This window comes from Ciconia boyciana, chromosome 11, assembly GCF_034638445.1.
Source record: "Ciconia boyciana chromosome 11, ASM3463844v1, whole genome shotgun sequence".
Taxonomy (NCBI): domain Eukaryota; kingdom Metazoa; phylum Chordata; class Aves; order Ciconiiformes; family Ciconiidae; genus Ciconia; species Ciconia boyciana.
Genome location: NC_132944.1, coordinates 17,508,327 through 17,528,474, shown reverse-complemented (window position 1 = coordinate 17,528,474; position 20,148 = coordinate 17,508,327). Strand labels below are relative to the sequence as shown.

The window sequence follows — 20,148 nt, the reverse complement described above, 5'->3', positions numbered from 1 at the left end:
GTAATTGCCCATATACTTCACAGTTCATAAATAAAAATAGCTCTGCAAGTGTACAGCCCGGAGGATTTCACATCCCCTCAGAGATAGGAATGGCCTTTTGCCCAGCAAAATGCTTCTGAAAACGTGCCCCATCTGCTGCATGGCTTTGAATCCAGAGATGCAACAAAACTATAAATATCTCAAAATTTGTTCTGAGGCATTTTGAAGATCATTAAACCTCATGGAAGAGCTTGCCTTCTCCTGTTTAAAAAGGGGGGGAGGGCAAAAAAACAAACAAACCACACAGGACGTTCTGAATTCCACAGTACAAAAAGAATAATTTGCGCTAAGATGTGAGCTCTCAGAGGAATGAATACTTGCTCTAGTGCATCTTTAAAGTGAATGGTATACGAAATTGTATTAATCACACATGCTAGGAAAAGTGTGCTTTTGTAGGGTTTATTTTTAAAGTGCAGCTCCTTTCTTTTCCCTGAAGAGCACTGGAGTGTTTTTGCTAGGAAATCCCAGCAGTTCTCTCCATTCTGGCAGCACTTCTTGATGTTCAAGAAAGTAAACGGATTCTTGAAAGACGAGCTGAAGTGTGGGCAGTTTGGGTATTGGAGTTTAAAACTCTTCGGTAGTTTAGTTCTCCTTGTAGGAAGACCATGGGAAGCAGATGAAGAAGAGATCTGAAACAGTCACTTTTGGGTTGAGTTCAGAGCTATTCTGTTCATACAGTCAGTCCATCCGGCTTGTTTTCAGTTGCTGTGGCATTTGGTGCTTAGCCACTTCCTAAATTGCCTGTTTCAGTTTTTCACCCCCGCCAGCAGCTAAGTATTGCTTCTAATTTTTCCATTTGGATAGTTTTAGAAAGCAAAGTTTGCCTCTTGCTGAAATGGGAGTCTCAGCATTGTGTGTTCCCGCACGCATGCGCTTGCTGTCTTGTTTGGAATATGCCACAATTAGACAAAGCCACTGTGGGTGAGAGTCAGAACTACTCGATAAATAAATCAAAAAATCTCTGGCAGAGCCAGAGTCTGGTAGCGGAGCTAAAGACTAGTGAAAGACCCCAGCTGACCTCCAGGAGCCTGGGAAGATGCCCTCAGGGGTACGTGGATGCGGTGCCTTGCAGTAAGTGTCTGCACTGAACTCCCGCGACATCAGCTCTATGTCAGATATGAGCTGTTTAGAAGTTGGTACCAGCGTTAAAAGGCAATGTCCTGTCTCCAAGAGGTACTTGTGTGACTCTTCCTTATTGCAATATCAAGCAAATGAACAGCAACCCCAAAGTTTTTTTCTCCACCACCACTCTAAATGGTAGTTTATTTCACATGTTTTTCAGTTGCTTGTCATTCTTCCCATTTATTCCCAATCTTTCATATTTTTCTGCATAAAACATCCAGTTAAAGGGAGGGATGGGCAATGACCATAGTTTACACATGAGGGAATGAGGCCCAGAAATGGGCAGTGATTTATGCAAGATAGCAGAAACTCTCTCGTAGTCTGGGAAGATGAGCCTTTGCAATCCAAGGACTAGTTGGATTCTCAAGTTACCAAAAGTTACCGATTTGTAAGAAATACTCCTACTTCTACCCAAAAATTAGAATACTAAGCTATTTGTCTCTCAGTTGGTTTTATGGGCTTCTTAATCTTTTCAGAGGGGAAGGAGCTTTGCATTTTCAAGGTTTTTCTCACAGGCATGAAGGCAACAGCCACAGTGATTTTTAAATTGCAGTTAAGGTCCTCCTGGAATCACTTCATTCGAGATCCTTGGACTTTAAGTGAAATACCGTATGTCAGGAACCCTCTGATGGAGGGGTACAAATGAGCAATATTGTGTGGTGTAATCTTTTATCTTTTTTTTTTTTTTTTTTTTTTTTTTTAAATTTTTACCTCCTCCTCTCCTTGGATCTCTTCCATCCCTTGGACATGTGGTTCACATCCTTTTTATGAGCTGACTGAGCACCCTATTGTACGTTTACCACCCACATTTCCAGAAAAAGAGCCTCCTAAATTTGTGAGTCTAACAAGATGCTGTGATGTCTCTGGGTACACAGGTATAATTACCACAGGATGAAGATATTTAAACATTTTTAGAAGATGAGAAGAGGAGGAAAGGTTCAAAAAAGCCTCCTGCTCATTATGCTTCAATTCTTGTTTACATCTTAGTATTAAAGTGTTAGTATTATAATTTCCTGTGTTTGGAAGGAGGTCAGATATGAAACAACACTTGTAACAAGGAAGGGGATCAGAAATGAGAGGCACTGCATGGGGAGGTAATAACCACAGCTCTATAATTCAGGGGTCTTGTGTGTTGTGAAAGAGAAGACTTACTGCTGATTTTTTGTTGGTTTTGAATGATTTATAACATTTTACTTGTGGCGGAGTGTTGCAATCTATGTTGTCATGGAAATTCTATTGAATTTATAGTTCCATTTATCCAAAACGATTTTCCAGACTTCATTTCATGGTGAATCATATGGCTTTTACTCGGAGTACAAAGCAATTGCAAAAAAGTTTCATGTTCTGGAAAGCATAAACACTGAAACCGTTATTTTCATATTATGGAAATACAAATGAATGCAACATACAGCTTTTTAACATCAAATATGCCTTCATTGTGTAATGACTCAGTGTATATACGTGAGATGGATTTTCTTGTTTGGGACGGGAACGGGCCTACGGGGTATTTATTTCTGGCAGTAGAAATCAGGGAAGTTTCTGGCTTGCCAAGGTACTTCTCTCTTAACATTCAGGACTTAACACTCCAGATACTGAGTGCTATGGCCGTGATCCAGCAATGCACTGAAGCCCAGGGCAATCCTACGAGCATGGTGTTGCCTCGCTGTTCCTCCTGGGCTGTTACTGGACCACTCACAGGTTTAAACGCTGTTCAGTTAGGCGCAGAACATGCAACAACTACCAACTTTCAGGTTGAAAACAACTATGAAATAGCTTAGTCTCAACTTATAACATAGATACACCTACTGCGTTGTTTGTAGACAACAAAGCGATAATTAATGCTTACTATTAAAAAGGATTAAAGGGAAATTTACCCTACTTCTAAGGTATGCGAATCTCTAAATTGAGTTAAATTCTGTTATTTCACTTGTATGATCTTTGCTCTTCCTGTTGTTTCAACTCCTTCAATTTTTTTCAGCCTAGCATTGTATTCATTATCAAGTTGCAATTACTTTAGGGCAAAGACCCTGTCTGACTCTTTGTTTTGCAATTTACCCGGCACACTTTTAGGCACTGTAAAACACTAAGTTATGACATTCAAAATACATCTCTGTACCTGCCTAACTATAGTTAAAAATTCACCGATGAATAATAGACTAGGCAGGAAAAACATGCCATTATCTGCTCCTGTTCAACTTTATCTTTTAAAAAGAATGCAGTATACTCTATGTTATTCCATCAAGCTCTAGTAGGAGAATTGGAAAACATCACGATTTGCTCTTCCCCCCGCCTTTTCTAAGCAGATTTAGAAAATGTTATAAATGATAAGTTTCATGGGTTTTTTAAAGAGAATATAATGAGAAGTCAAACGTCAGACTTTATTGTCCCAGTGTACCCCTCTCACTCCAGTAAACACACAGACTGCAGGACAGTTATTCTGAATTTTCAGTGCTGCAGTGAAGATTACATTATGTCTGTAGAAAATTTTTATTCCAGCCAAATGGATCACATCATCCAGTTTGCTAGAAATCTATGCACATATTTAAAGCAGAAGTAAGTTACATACGGGCTTTCAATTAAGAAAAATCATGTATGATTCATAATCTTAGTACAGAATTTGTTTTTGTGCGAGGTTTTAAATCCAGCTGTAAAAGTGGCTGAGAATAATTTATTCTTACAATATAAGCAGCAAAGGTACTAATTAAGAATTAGTGTATTCAGTGATTAACTCCGTCGTTTAAAGCAAACATTTCAAAATTTTTGTTTCGCCACTCTGCGAAGATTTGCAATCTACCTGCGATGCATGTGGTTTGCTCCTCTGAAAATACTCTCAGTCTCTAAAGTACATAATAAACCACATATCTGTTGCCTCTGCGTCTTGCCGTCTGATTCATCAACAAATTGGCTGGCCTATAAAAACTTTTTTTTTTTTTAAGCTTTAAATTGCATGGTAGTCCTTGGATTGCTGGAAGGAAATGAGCAGAAAGCTAATTCTGATGATCTTTTCCCTTCCACCAGAATTCCTGATACTATTGAATATTCTGTACTCCACATCTGTGACAGCACAATGAGCCTTTGTTCATTTTTTAATCTAAAGAGAAATCTGTTGTAGGAGGTTGCACAGGGTGATAGCAGTCCAATTTAAAAGTCTCAATTATTTATTTTTAAAATACTTGGCATCTGTCTATGGAAAATGTACTTGCTTGGTTTCCAGAATTGCTTTGAACTTGCTTACGTCTTCTGGGATCTATCAAATGCTCATTGTGGCTTTTCTCTCATAAGTGCTGAATGAGCTTAGCCATGATAGTCTGTATTGGATGTAAACTTTCTGTCTTTGTAGTGGGGTAATAAGAGCAAAAAGATGTCCTGCACAGGAATGGTGATTTCTGTCTGGATGTCTGTCTTGCCAAGCAGAGGAGGAGCATCCGAGCAGAGAGCTGGAGCCTTTTATTTGTGGCAGGGAGAAGTCATTCATTTGAACCAGGCTCAGTTTTTGCAAGCCAGTGACATATCATAAAGAGGCTTTAGTCATTCAGAGGCAATTGCACTTAGTAAAATCAGAACTGATCTCTGGTGGGCAGTATTTCTCAGTAATACACACGCACATCTTGGACAGCTTGTCCTTACAAGATCAGCGTGGTGGCAGCCCAGTTTTGAGTCAAAATCTTTTAAGCACGGAGCAGGGCCTGACACTTTGCCAGCTCTGGAGAACACCAGATTTCTGTAGAGGTTGGAAGAACGCAGTTGAAGAAAGGTGTTTCAGCAGAGAGTAGGTTAACCCCGAGGAAGAGGGGATTGCCTGCCCCATGGCATGTTTTAGGGCTGTTGTAGCTGGTAGGAGCACGGAGGCAAAGATGCTCCAGGCTGGGGAATTACTCAGGTGTTGGATGTATGTGGTGCATTCATTTGTGTAAGCGTTGTCAGCTGGAAAAAGGCCTGGAGTGCTTGGAAACTGCAGTGGTTGGGCACTGGATCTTCCTGGACAGAAGAGACTAGGAAACATGACATGGTTTTATAGGGTGACTGGCAATTACCTCCTGGGTTATGGCAGAGTGAGGGTTTTCTCTCTAATCCTCTGTTTTAAGTTACTTGTAACATTCTGAAGATTTTCCCCTTCAGTGAGGTTTTTTCAGGCTTAATCTGTGCTGTACAGCAAATCTCTCTCAAGTTTGAGTGAAAACAATTCTACTCTTTTAGAGTGCAAAGAGTGTCAAAGCATAAAGTTTTGCCATTAAAAGCAAACTCTTGCCCTCTCCCTGCCTTGGCAAAGCTCTGTAGCTGCAGTAGTTGTTGGTAACATTTTAGGATGAAGAGAGTCTTCCTGCAAGAAAAGTGCCTTTGTGTCACTAGGGATGGTTTGTTTCAGCTTAGCCTTACCAAAATACTGAAAATTTCAAGTTGCTTGGACACTACATGTTTTTTATAATAGATCTTTACAAGATACATGCTAGCATACTGCTGTGTTGCACATCTGAGATTAAGGATGTCCGTGTAAGCCTTTCCCAGCCTTGTTAGTTGTAGCGGGGCTAGATGTGAAAGACTTATAAATCTAGTATATTGTGCCACAGAGAACAGGACTCTTATGCCCTCTGGGACCTATGCCACCAGGAAGGCTATTTGGAGCACTGTGTGTGGAAGAGAGCATTCTGACTGCAGACAGCATCACACTGTAGAAACTACAAAGGGTATTTCCCATTGTTAAGGGATTCAGAACCTTGAAATATATATATATATATATATATATAATTATTAAAAAAAAAAAATTGGAAAATAGAAGCTATTGTGAAATCACATGCTAAAATGTGCAAGAAAATGATGGTTTTGATGGTTTATGGTGCTGAAATCAGGCAGTGCCACAATTCGGGTTGGATGTGCAAGCTTGGATGATGCTCCACTCTGCATTTCACTAATAGCATATTGTAATAAGATCCAAATTTTCTTTAGCTTAAATGCTCCTTTGTTGCATTCTGTACTACTGCTCTGTATGTACCAGGCAGAGACAGAAGAAGTCATTTATATGCAAAATGCACCATATATTGTATATACTAATTATATAATAAGGACTAATAATGAAAATTTTCTAGCATGTTTAGGCCACTTAAGTATGCAGCGAAACTGATTTTATGGTTAACTGTCTTATTTCTGATTTGTACATAAAGAACATTATGCCATCCGTAGAAAATATTATATTAAATATCTACTGATAAATGCAGTAAAGATTATGTATACTATGTATAAAAGAACAAAAATACGTTAGATACATTTACGTTTTATTGTAAATTGGGGAAAACAGATGAGACTGTATTATGGAAGAGAACAATATGAGATCACATAATTAGAAAATTGTCATAATACTAATGCTCAGCGGTGTCCAGGTGTGGTTTTATGAGCAGCCTGAACCATGCAGCTTTGAGGATGTAACTTTACCACCTTCTTAACGTTGTTTTTGCAGTGTATGCGTGTGTAAATTATATAATAGCAATTCCTGGGAGATTCTACTCCTAAAACGTTCCTTCTAGCTGTATGAACACATAGGGAAGCTACTGTATGACAGATGACGATAATTTTTCCTACAAGACAGTTCCCCTTGACTTGATGGATGCAGAGAGAGGAACCACGCTCTCTGGAAAAACACCGGGGAGCAGTGGTAAAATGTTTCAATGTGTATGGTAATCAAGGCAGAGTGTGGTTCTTGATTAGTCTGTGAAATTGCACTGCTGAGACGAGGGATCTGAATTAAGCACTTTTTTTACCAAAGCCCTCTGCACTGCTATCCAAAAGTGTATTGTAAAAATTAATTTCCTTAAAATGCCGTGAGCAAAATTGATCCAAAATGATTTTGGCATATGCTTAACTCACTCAGTGATACTTTTCTTCATAAACTCCTATGAGGACTATATAGTGAAGTGTTTTATATAAGGTATACCTAATTTTAGGCTTCATTTTAAAGGGGAGTAAAATGTAATTTGTGAGTGTTTTGTGAGCTTTGTCTGTGCTGGCTAAATTTAAGTTTAAGCAATTCTACCTGAATCAAACAGGTAGAATCCTTCTGATTTCTACATCAATGAATGGCTGTATCTCGGTCTATGTTTGTTCAAAGCACGAGTTGTCAGAACCTGGAGGCACCACCAACTTTGTGAGATATTGCCAGCATCTCTGTGTGTGCTGTGGATACTCTGGGAATAGGAAGGCCAAAACAGGGGAAGAAAATTGCTTTCAAATTTTATGAAGCTAGAGTGAGTGCCAGACGATTTTTTCATTTTTTGTGAGCCATTTGGAGTGTGGTCTTATTTTATCCTCCGGCTGATAAAACTACCTCTACCTCTGAAGAGGCTGATCTTCATCTTGGCCTTTTCTCTATATGGTGATGTTTTATTAGATGTATAGATTATACATTACAGCCAATATATACAGTCAGAAGCCTGGCAATCCGTAAATATGAGTAGGAACATACCTGAGCAAGATAAGAGTATCATCTCATCTGGCAATATACAAAATTTCAGACTATGGGAAAAATACTTGCATTTGTGAATATGGTAGGATTTGTCACGCAGCACGATCTTGGAAAAAACTAAAGAGCCCCAAACAAGTTACTGGTGCCAGCAGAGCATTTGCCTGCAGGCAGGCTTGCAGGAGGGAGCGATGGTCAGACCAGCAGTGTGTCAGGAGGCATGGACAGTCTCAGCTAGACCTTACATCTCCATTTAACTATGCGCTGTGTGGCTATTTCTTATCACCTAGTAATGCTGTGAAAAGCCTGAATAGGTCAGGTAACGGGTGATGGGCAGCAGAGAAGCAGGAGTGAATGCACAGGTTCAGGCAAGAGGCCCGTGGCAGAGAAGCCTGATGGGTCCATTCCTGTAGCTAGGAACAGATTTTTTTGCTGGAGTCAATGTGTACGAGTAAGCGTACTCATTGGCCAACTGTCCTGTAGTAGTGTTGCCCCAACAGACGCACCAGCACGGGTTCGGATTGTGAAATCCATCGGGGAGGATCCCTGAATGGCCCCAAGAGCAACCACTGCAAAGTCCAGTTCTTTTGCTTGGCTGTTACCATCAGGCACATGTTTTTAATGTGTAACGTGCAGAGCACAAATACAACAAATGTTACCAATCCTGAATTTATTCTATGAAAATGTACACACCTGCATGGTGTAATGTTGAGAAGGGAGCGTTGCATGTTTTGGATGTAAACCAGATCCTTTGGAGCAAATCATGGCTGATACAGATGGACTAACACTAGGGGCTTCTTTGGGAACGGAGAGGTTGAACAACTGCTGGAGAAGCAGCAGTGTGTTAGGATGGCTGGCAGAAGCGGGAGCTCAGCTAACGCGGTAAATGGAACAAGAACCGTACAGGAAATTAAGAGCAGTAGTGCCCGCGGGCCTCTGTGAGTTGCCCTTATTCATGGCACGTGTGTGTAGTAAAGCGGGACTGTTCAACAGCAGAGCATGTGAAGAAAGCTATTTCTCAGTCCTCCTGTATTTGTGTAACTCAGACATTTGCTGTTTTGGGGTAATCATTGTTCTCACCTGCTTTCACTTTGTGTTTGCCTAATTATTCATATTTATTATTCATCCTAAAATGACATCAAAATGTCTGGTTTTGTCTCACTTATACTTTTTGCCAAGTACTAAAGCTTTGGAAATAAAAGTCATGAAATTTAACTGAAGTCGGGGAGAAGTCTGACCCTAACTGATAGTCCTGAATATCAGAGGCTCATAAAAATGCATTGCTACACAGACAGACTTTTATCTTACAAATTGCTTTAGGAGTAAAGGAATAACTCTAAACATTGAAATCCTTTTCAAAAATTCTCTATGGTTTTTGAGATAAATACGTTTAGCACATTTAACAGAGCAGGAGATGAGCCTGCAACGAGCAAAGAAATGAAGAGATCCTGGCAGAAAGCACAAAGTTACCATCTAAATAGACTGGCCGTACTGTTTATCCTTGGGTTTGTTATTAAAATGCATTGCATTGACTCTGTTCCCTGGTTACTGTCCCAGTAGGGCAGTCATGCTATTAATCAAGGTGCTAGTTAAACAATATTGTTCAGCAGAATTCCTTTATCTCAGGTTCATAACACTGGGTTTACATACAATGTGTATGCATTACCTCATTTGAAAGCCGTATGAATCAACACTAATGTGATTTTGTTGTTGTTTTTAATTTTTACAGATGCAGATTTACTTCTACAATTCTGATGACTTTGACAGTTTTGGAACAGCAGTTCTAGAAAACAGGGTAGTGGGAGCCATGGCCGTGTTTTTTCAAGTAAGTTTAAACAAGGTCTATATCCATAAACCAAAGCATTCACCAAGTACTATTTAATTCATTGAATTGTTTCAAGCTTAATGGATGCATCTGTTTTCTTGTTCCCACCTGTCTAAGTGAAAGATATTTCATATTGTCTAAGTGTGATTTAAAATGTAAATAAGTATATTTAGAAATGTAATGAAAAATTTTGCATGAATTGTTCTGATTTTATAGCTACTTTACAGATGCAGATTGGAGAACACATTTATCATGGAACTTCCTTCACTGCTGAAGCACATTGCTGGGGTCCCTGGAATACAAACAAACCGACGTGAACTGGTTCTGTTTAGAGAAAACTTAAAATTCAAACATAGCTTGAGAGAAAATTAATCAATAAGTTTCATCAATCTTATCTGAAGCGGCTTCTTCTAAATTGTCATAGTAACAAGTTCTTAAACAGACCAGGTTTCCAAATGAGTGAATTTATGCATCCCCTTTTTTATAATGCATCCTCAAGAGCGTGACTGCTCGGTTAGCTCATGTGTTGGTTCGACACGCTTGAGAACTGCGGCGTGGGGTAGAGCCTGCTGCTTGCGATGGCTGGCAGGTCAAGCCTCGTGGCAGAGGTGTTCAGCAGTGTGGGCTTTTTGTCATGTTGCATCAGAAATGGAGTTTTCCCTTTGACTCATGGGTGAATTGAACGGAGGGAGTTGGAGCAACTCCATACCACCAGGCTGTCACAAGCAGAGAAGCGGCTAATGAAGATTTTGAAATATCTCAAGGTGTTGCTTTTTCAAAAGAGAGGAAAGGAGGGAGGGAAGAGCAAGGGAAAATGCTGGTCCTCTGTGAGGTTTCACACTAGTTTTTACTGTGGAAGAAAATTATCTTACTGTTATCTTTGTGAAGTCAGATAAAAAAGAATATGCAAGTACCTATATGTAAATACCTCCCTTTTTCTTATGATGTTAGAGTGACAAGCCTGACACTCCTGCTCAAATTAAGTAAGGTTGTCTTTTTCCATGTCACTGATTTTGATCAAATGCTTTGATGAGGAGAAAAGGATGGATCCTTGTATTGCATAAATTGCTGTAACTCTGCTGACATCAGGCTAGTGGAAGTAGGCATGTTAAATTCATCACTGAATTCTGAGCACTTCTGTGGCATTTCATGTTAGGGTAAAGTTGGTGGAGCTGTGATAATTTACAGTGGCATAGCAGTATGATTCCCCAGACTTCTTAATCTGGATGTGCTGTGGGAAGGATTTGGGCAAACTGAATTTGGCCTTACAGGACAGAAGTTTAGAAACAGAACAACCAAAGGCGCTGTTGCTTGATTTATACCAGTGAAGAGCCTCGCGTTATGTGCGTGTGCCATGTCAGAAGGAGCATGCGTTATGCCGTGGTGTGCAATACATGTTGTGGCATCATGTGTCTGGAATTTAATTGCTAAATTACCCTGATGGGCCTCACATAAGCCCTGTGAAGCACTGCCCCATGGTGCACCATTTCTTAGTCTGTATATGACATTTATTCCAAGTACCCTCTTTTTAGAGGATCTTAAAATTGTAGTGGGACTGTGTTTTGTATTCCCCACCTGCAAAACCAGGTGCTGCGTTTACTGTGAGTCCCACTTTGCACGATGCCGAGGGAGCCATTAAACTCACTAAAAATAACCTAAAATAGTCTGTAATGCTGTTAAAAAAAACCATCTTTGATTGTAAGAGACCTCAGGCTCTTCAAGACCACAACCGAGTATTGCGGTCCCCTCAGGGAAGCAGAAATCTATACTTTTCATCATTTCTAGCCCTGCAAGCCAGAGGACATTAGGCTGTAAAGTCTGGATGATGGTGCAGCTGGGCTCCTCTGCTCCAGGAGCCATGAAATCTGAAGCCATTACTGATAAACAGTCTCTGATCTCTTCCAGAGAGCGTGGGTAAGATAATTCTTTGGCAAAGTGACCCAGGGACAACCTGTTTTGCGGCTGCAAGGAAATGGTTTTCTTTTTTTGGTATTTTTTTTCCTTGCCTTTGGGTTGAAATGATAAATCAGTGGCGTGCCATTAAATTTCTGGGTGTATCAGGTCTTCCTTCTGGATAGCTCTGCTCTGAGGTGGAAGGCTGCTGAGGAAGATTTGTAGAGCCCAAAGTCCCCGTTCTGGAAGGGCACGTGCTGACTTCTGGCCTGTGGAAGTAAACTCGAAGGACTTCAGTGTGGCAACTGCTGTTTTGGCCATCATGAGTGTTTCCCAGAGTTTGTCCCATAGACCTTGAGGTTTTGTACATAGGGTTATTAATTGATGGTGATCATCCTTTGCAGATCCATACTGTGTTTGATGAAGGTGCCATTTTAGTTCCCTCAGCTGTGTATCGTGTGCTGGAGCTGGTGAACCACGACTTGGAAAAACCTTTACAGACAGTTTCATTCAGAAATACTTGGTGTTCCTTTAGCCTTGCTCCCCAGGGCACCATGCAGATAAGCTTACCGTGGCTAGTATTTTATGCAACTAACTTAAAAGCTGTCTTTTAAAACTGATTCTTAGCAACTTTGGAATTAAGTGTCCCTAAGATGTCCATGGCCACGTTTTGTTTGGCAGCTTTGACTATTCAAGTACTAATTTTGTAGTTTGCTATTTTCCAAAGCAGTAGTCCCATCTCTAACTGATTTATCTAGAACACAGCTTTAAAAAATTGTAGCAACAGAGATCATACTGGTTTTTACAAATACATTAGGAAACTGAATTGTGCATGCTTTTCTATGTAAATATTTTAACACAGAAATTATGGATAGATTTGCCATTAACTCAAGACTTGGATTTTTGCTAATGTGTTAATGCTGAGGGGGAATAAATGTGTACTGCACTGACTGAATTTATAGTCTGGCAGGTGTTTTTTGTTTGACTGATGTTCACAAATGTTCCTTTGAAAATCAGGTTCTCCAGCAAATGAACATTATACTGAACTATATAATTATTGGTGAAACATTAAATAATTAAGAACCCTCTTTCCTCCTTTTTAAAAAATTTAACTTGGACTATGTAAGAATTTTCCTTATTGAATTCACTGTTTCAGGGACAATTTCCAGGTAAAGTACATTGGTTCTGAACTTGGATAATTGAAGCACTTGGAACTTTGTTGTAATTGCTGATTAAATCTGTGCTTTTCTCATTGTTTTCATTGTAAACCCTGTTGATAAATTCTATTTCTGTTTGCATGCTGCAGGTCAGTTGACCTGACAAATAAAAAAAATTTACTAGTTAAAATCAGGAAACAATTCTTGCATATACAAACTGCTATAATTGCTCATCTCTGTATTTCATTGGGATAGACACTCAGAGGGTCTCACATAAAATAGCACTGTGGGGACTCTATAGCAGGTATTCTCAATTTGCAAATGAGACAAGCTGGCCTGAAATCCCTAGCTGGGCTCTGAAAGCTGATTTTTGCATTGGAGTACAAGTTGTAAAGTGAACAGGTATGTTGAGGAAAAGGGTCCCATGATACTTGGTCCCTTTTCTGACCATAGTATCACGTCAAGCATCGTGCTGGGGACTATTGTCCCCGTACGGGGGAGTGCAGCTGAAAATTCCTGCAGACTTTTGTTCTGTAGCTGTGTATTTGGGGCAGAATGAGGTGCCTCGCTTTGCAAAAACCAAACAGCAAACAACCAAAACCGTGCACCGTGCTGTGGTGTTTCCTTCAAGATCCTCTCTTGTCCTCACTGAGGCCACAGTGAGTGTAATAGAGGAGCAAAGTGACTTAGGAACCTCTGATCTTTTTAGTTCAAATTATTTTAAAAGCTATTCAACTGGAACAAGCTGAAAAGGGGAGAAGGGAACTCCAGCCTGCTGGTGTCAGGTATAATGGTTATTAAAGCCCATAAATGTGCTTCACTGAGGGAATCAGTGGGGAAAAATGGCTTTTTTCTTGAAGTGGGAATGTCTGTGGAAAAAAGTCAGTATGTTTCAAGAGGGAGAGGGGATCAGAGTATTAATCAGCAGTGTGAGTCAAAAAGCTCTTGTTTTTTTGTTGTTAAAGAGAACTCACTTGTTGTTTTAGCAAAAAACTGAATCTTCTGGAGACAAATGAGGTAATGCCAATGATTTCTCTTTGCCTCCTGACAATTTTTTCAGGAGAAAAAAATATGACCATTCCTGTCAGTATTGGGGTTACTTAGTGTTTCTCAGTGTGAAACTAGTGCTAGTGGAAGATGTTTAACCTCACATACCCATTACCGCCCACCAACGGTATCCTCTTGGTCTGCAGTAAAGGCTTCTGGATTTGCAGGAACGGTGACGCCGCAGTGGTGGGACCTGTCTGCAGGGGCTCACTGCTTTGTGGACCTCTTACAAGTTGCCTGTGGCTGCACGCTGAGACCCACCGATCTGCTGAATCACGTAGCAGGTCCCAGTCCAGCAGAGCAGTTCAGTCTTGATTTAAATGATCCTATCTTGATTTAAGTGATCCTAACTTGAATAGTTGGTGCACGTGCTTAATTTCAGCCTGCATGAGGTTCGACTTGTACTTAATGATATTCTGGCTCTGGGCCTTGGTTAATTGCGAGGCTGTGCCGGTTTTGAAGCAAGCCAGGAGTGGAAGGAAAGGCCCAGATCTCTCACTGGTTCCTGAGTCATCCGTTCGTATATATACATGTAACACATATTTACAAGTTGCATTTAAAATGAGTAGTTACTTGGATTAAATGCATCCAGACATATTGCACGGCTCTGTTTTAACCATCTAACAATATAATTCATTGCACACTTCACTACTTGCTTTATTAAAGCCAAACTTAAATGTGTTCAAAACAAACATATTGCTTTTGCATTTGAAATATTCATCTTTTGGGCCTGCGGTAGATTCATTACAGCGGAGAATACTTCATTCCTTGATTACGGCTGTGAAAAGACACAATACTGATTCCCTAAGCACTCATCAAATATTCGATAGCTCAGAAATTCAGGAGGAGGTGATGGAATTCTTGTTCCTACAGGGAGGGCATATAAATCTATTTTATTATTTGCAAAGAAAACCATCAGTGATTAGTTACTGTATCTCAGGTACTCAAACAAATCATCTCTAAAGAAGTTAAAGTAAAAATGAATTTTAAAATAACTTTTAGCAATGCTTTCATCATTAAAATTATCTTCATAATGATGAGTGATGTTGATACCTCGATCACTCAAGAGCTTTAGCAGTGCAGGGCTAGATTTTTAAAGGTAATTATTAGGTACTTGGCAGCAAATATGCAACTAACGGGATTTTCAAAAGTATGTGAGATAAAAATCAAGGGTTCTACAGCTCTTTTTCTGGCATGCCATTCTTAATTCTCTTTTCTAATACTAACGTTTTTTAAGGTTGTTGAAAAAAAAGCTGTGTAGCACTTTTGACTTTTTAAATCCATGTGTGTGTTATTTGTGTGTAAATGTCTTCATATTTACTACTAACTCATGTATGCAGAGATTTGTTCTCCAGTAAAGCAAATAGTAATTGTGGCCTTTTTGTAAGATTTTTTGGTAGTAGTTCTTGGTGTGTGCTTCATGAAGGCGATCAATAACGCACTTTTCACAGAGGCCGCAATGAGCTAAACACAGAATAAATCAGTGGAACACCGTCAAAGCCATTGAATACTTGGCACAAATAGGCTTTTTTTAATGTATATTTCTCAAGGAACAGAATTCAGCTTTTAACTTCCCTAGAAGCCTTTTTCTTCCCTCTTCTTCCCTTTCATTAACTGTTTCGTGTGTTTGCCATCATAAGCAAATAAATTCAGTGAATAAGGGCTTTAAATACAGTAGCTGTTGAGAAAACCGTATCTCGTAGGAGACCAGGTTCCCGTGTCCCCATCTCAATTCCTGGCAATTCCCTAATTCCACCTCTCCCTTACTATAATGCTTTTTGAAAGTCTGAGCAAAACTAGCTTGATTTTGAAAATGAGAATGGAGAGGGAGGTGTGTACTTCACCTGAAACATTATATCCACCTACATGAAGTATAATCAGTGCTTCAGTGTTTAGGCAATATCTTAAAGGTGATTTGCAGTAGTTCAAATAACATATAGCATCATTAACATGCAGGGCATCATCCAGAGTCATTGAGAGGCTTTTCATTTATTTTAATGGACTTCAGATATATGTAAAGACCTTAAAATTAAATTACAGTATTAATTCTTTTAATGGTTACATTAGAACCCGTGGTGTTTTATTAATAGTAGCTTATGAATAATAAAACTATTATTATTGATTAGCAGTATTATTTAGTAATTAGCATAGGTATTTTTTTATTATCTTCATAACATGAAAATGTGTGCAGGCTAAAGCTACTTATTCAATGCCTTTGTAAAGTATAATTTATATTTGTCAAAATGTATGCGTATGTACTAGTAACTCCCCATGTAACAGAAGACAAGCAAAACAATTTGAAATGTGTTCTTACTCACTGAGTGCATTTTCCCAGCGTTTTGAAATTGTCGCAGCTGTTTAAAACCATTAGTTTTTACTACTAAAATCAGTACTAGGGCCTTTAAATGGTTGAAGAATAACATAGAGATACAAAGTAGCTACCCTGACATATCAAGACGAGCAAGTCAGAGTGGGTAGGTGTGGTAGGTAGGTAGCACTGAGAGTACATTTTTCTGAGAACGACCTTGTACAATACATGCAATGATGTATAGTAATATGAAGCATCTCTGGAGCAGACGATTCTAATTTTCCGGTAAATAAATGGAGATAAAGTTATCAAAAGAGAAAAGTGATTTTGCATCATGGAGAATTTAAATATAAAATTATGAGAGCTGCTTAAAGTCTGTTAGATTTGAGTTGAGGTCAGTATGTGAATGGCACTGACCAGCCTCCAAAGGTGGTCGCTTTAGCCAAAACATGCAAGTTTGGGTGCCTAACAATAAGTATTCATGCTGACCAAAAAACTTGCACTGAACCCCTTTTGACTGGAAGTTGGGTTTGGGTAGAAGACAAAAATTCATGGAAAGTGTCTGTTTCTAAAAAATATATCCTACCTTTCCATTAAAGAAAAAAAAAAAAATTCTTTAAACTAAGCCCAAAATTCAGATTTTTATTTCAACTTCTGTTGAAAGTTTCTTTGGGAAATATGAATATTTTTGAATATTTTATGTAAAAGAAGAAAGAAAGAGGAGAACAGATGGGGAATAGCTCTGTGAATAAAAAATATGTATATATAACCAGTTTCAATTTTGGTGCTTATTGAGTTTCAAGTGCTTAACAATGAGACTAACTTTATTCTGATCCATACCTTTGCCTAGACTGGTCATGTTTCAGATGTTGTTTAACAGTAAAATTGCTGTTTACAGCAGAGTTTTTTTAAAAATAAAGGTTTCTTGTAATAAGGTTCTTCATCTTTTATTTTAGTACATAAATGAGTAGGCTGACTCTCAAGAGTACTAAGCAAACAATTCCTGATCAAGTCTTGAGTTTAACAGAGAAGCTTCAAAAGGCTTTTAGCTGTGGAGTGAGATGCTGTTGTGAGATGGGCAGAGCTGCATCTTTTTCTTGAAGATCATTGCTTGAAGCAGGGCAGAGAGGCAGGTGAGGAAGCGGCAGGCTGCTGGGCTGAGCCCTGGGACTTCACCGAGCAAAAGCCTTGAGCGCTTTGGGGAGCACAGGGAGCTGGGAAGGGGTTGGGGCTATGAGCCCAGTCATGTTCATCGCTCACGTGCTGCTGGGTTCAAGAAACAAAGACTTTGTTAGTGAGCTGAATTGCACTGAAGAAACACTGGCCCTTTCACCCCTGGGGCTTTTTTACCAGATAATCTTCAGTACTCCAAATTTTCTGTCCATTGACAGCAGCACTGATACACGCCTTTGCTGCTGGGGTCACTGTGCAGAGCCTGGGCTCCTGGTAATCCCTCATTTCAAATCCCATAGAAACGTGAGCAAAGTTTCTCTAGATGTGCAGGGTACTGTGGGTTTGGGCTTTCTCATTCACGTGGCTGCACGTTTGTCATGGCTTATCCATGAGAAGGAGCCCACATGGCTAAATGTAGGACTGCTAAGAGCAGAGGTGTTCGCGCAGCAGCCTGAACATCCTGAGCAAGTGAGCTTGGAGGAATGAGGCAAATGCGTGAGCGAAAGGGGGGCTGGATTTGGAGGCAGACAGACTGACAGGGCGGCTGAAACAGATCGTTCTTGGAAGCAAACACATCATTCCGCTTCTGCTTGCCTGTGTTCTGCCAAGAGGCATTTGCAGTCTCTAGATCATGATGGCTGCAACCTGCTGTGTTGAAACTTTTCTATCCACAGGCTGACTGTGCAGAGTAGAAAGATAATCTACCTTCTGTGCACTTATCTTCTTCAGTGCCCAAGCAATCGTCTTCCTTTCCCTTCTTCTCTTCAGCTCTGTGAACTCGTTCGTGGCATTTTCCAATAAGGCAGAAGAGCAGGAAGCCTGATTTTATGTCAGGTGCCCTCCAAAATGCAATACTTTCAATTAAAGCCTTTTTGTTAGGTTGCGTTGTAAAGGATATGGGCTGTACAGAAAGCGGTGTCATGCAGTTCTTTTTACAGTGCAGAGTGAAATACCAGAATGCACAGAGAGTCTTTGACTTTTATTTTGGTTTTAATCTCAGCTATATCTAGAGAAATGCAGCTTCCAAGGTGTCTGAAAAAACTCTAATTGAAGGTAAAAATTAGATCCCTTCCCCCCCCCCCCCAAATGCACTGTAAATACTTTCTTGCCTGCGGAGTCTGAGATCATAACTCATAACTTGTGCCGTCGCTTCTCTGGTTTGGATGCAGTAGCAAGGAGGGTGGCTAACAATGGTGATGGGTTATCGAGTGACTTTTGCTTTTTGTGATAAATCATGGTCCGCTGCTCTGATATTTTTAATGGAAACATCACAATTATTGATGCTAGGAAGGAACCGTAAACTTTCTTGCCGTTGAGAGGACTTGGACTCCAAAGTTGTGCAGTGCTACAGATTTGAAAAACACTGTGTATTTTATGGGGTCTCTCCTCAGTATCTTGAGCTATCTGTTGTAACCATTAATGAGAGCTGGTTGTGTGCATTGCATGGGGAATAGATCTCAGCGCTCTTCTAGTTTAATGTTCATTTGAATGTCAGGATCGCTATCTTTCAGTTTACAGCATTGTAAATGTTTTTGACTTGCAGTTTTTTTGCTTTCCCAATGCTTCTTAATTGATTAATGTATTATGATTAATCCCAAGTGGGATGCCATTATTAACTTGCTTCATTAAATTACATACCAATTTGTTAGCATTAATTCTCATAATTGTCCCCTTATATTTTAGTGTTTTTATTTGAATAACTTGCCCGAAGAACTTGATCAGCATGCATTTGTGTATTCTTTTGCCTCCCTTTCCTTCCTCTCACCCTTGATGTTCAAAAGTGGAGTCAGTTTAGGAATATTTATAGTGTCTAATGTCAGCATCTTAAACACAGTCATTTACTTCTCTGTGATTTAAAAATATCCTGTCTTAAAAAAAAATAATCACTTTTGTAGCCATGCCGTAAAAATCTTTAGATTGGTAGAAAAATCTCTTGTGGAGTTTTCATTACCAGACTCCTGAAAATGACACTTAGATGTCTAATATGTAAAAATTACAGTTGTCAGTCTATAATCTCACCCCCTCTGTGGTTCAGGAAGATTGATACTCAGGAAGTCTGCTGATTATAACCATTAGACTAAAAAACAAATTAGTTCCCTAACTACAGTAATGCTTTTTGCATTTTGCTCTGGTGTGCTTTGTGGGTGCATCGCTTTGTCACTTTATCAAGCATCACGAAGCAGACCTAGAGCTGGATGCCATGAGAGCTGGGTCAAAGTGGAGGGACCCCCAGCCTTCACGCAGGCTCCTGTCACTCGCCTGTTGTCTGCTTTAGGGAAGGGACAACAGCCCCGTGTAGAGTCTCTCTTTGTGTCTTTGAGCATTGAGAAGCCATTGAACGTGGCTTGTTTTCTTTGCTGCAAGTACCTTTTCTCCTCACTGTGACAGCAACAATTGATCCATCCCATGCCTCCTTACATGTTCCAAATCTGGTGCATTTTGACTTGACCTTTTTTGTTTAAGAAAAAGAGAGAGAGAGAGAAGCTGGAAATAAAGCATCTATTTTTTGCTATCCAAGTCTTTGGAGAGTTTTGCTAGAACTGGTCTTAGTTACAGAATCAAAGGCGATGTAAAGCTGTACGTTCATCTCCTTTCCTTTCTCCTCTCTCCCAAACACAGCAGTTGCCTCTGATAAGTCCCTGTTTTCTCCCTGTTGTTAAACACCCAGCCTGGATTCCAGGAAGGTAATTTTTTATGCCTGTCTGCCTACCTCTTTTTTAAAATTTAATTTGATTTCTTTTTCTGCAAAAACCATCCTCTGTAGCCATCCAGGACTCGTACCCCATTTGTCTCTCAGAGAACGAATCAAGTATATTACATGTGGTTTACATTCATGGGACGTAGATGGAGAAATCTAACATTTCAATCAGGAAACTCCAGCTCTCCAGCCCACGTGTTGCCCAGTTCTGCAGGATTTTGTGCAGGATTTGTGTACCCCTTAGAAAAATGACACTCGTTTTCATCCTCTGTATCTTCCATGAAACTGTAGAGTCTTCATATGTCTCTGGTTACCAGTTAGTGTTATGGCACATTTTAAGTGAAGGTGAGCACAGGATCTATTCATAAATGATTGCCTAGTTTCACTTTGTGCCATAAAAGAAAGATTGGTTGTAAAGTCTGAATATATAAAATA

At 39.7% G+C, this 20,148-nt stretch overlaps 1 protein-coding gene across 1 annotated transcript in view; it reads left to right on the top strand.

The window, feature by feature from the left end:
• Positions 1-20,148, top strand: part of PTPRG (protein tyrosine phosphatase receptor type G) — a 417,185-nt gene that overhangs the window by 261,942 nt on the left and 135,095 nt on the right. The window contains exon 6 of the mRNA XM_072876458.1: positions 9,342-9,437. Coding sequence (XP_072732559.1) covers positions 9,342-9,437 — 96 coding nt within the window. The remainder of the gene's footprint in view (positions 1-9,341; positions 9,438-20,148) is intronic.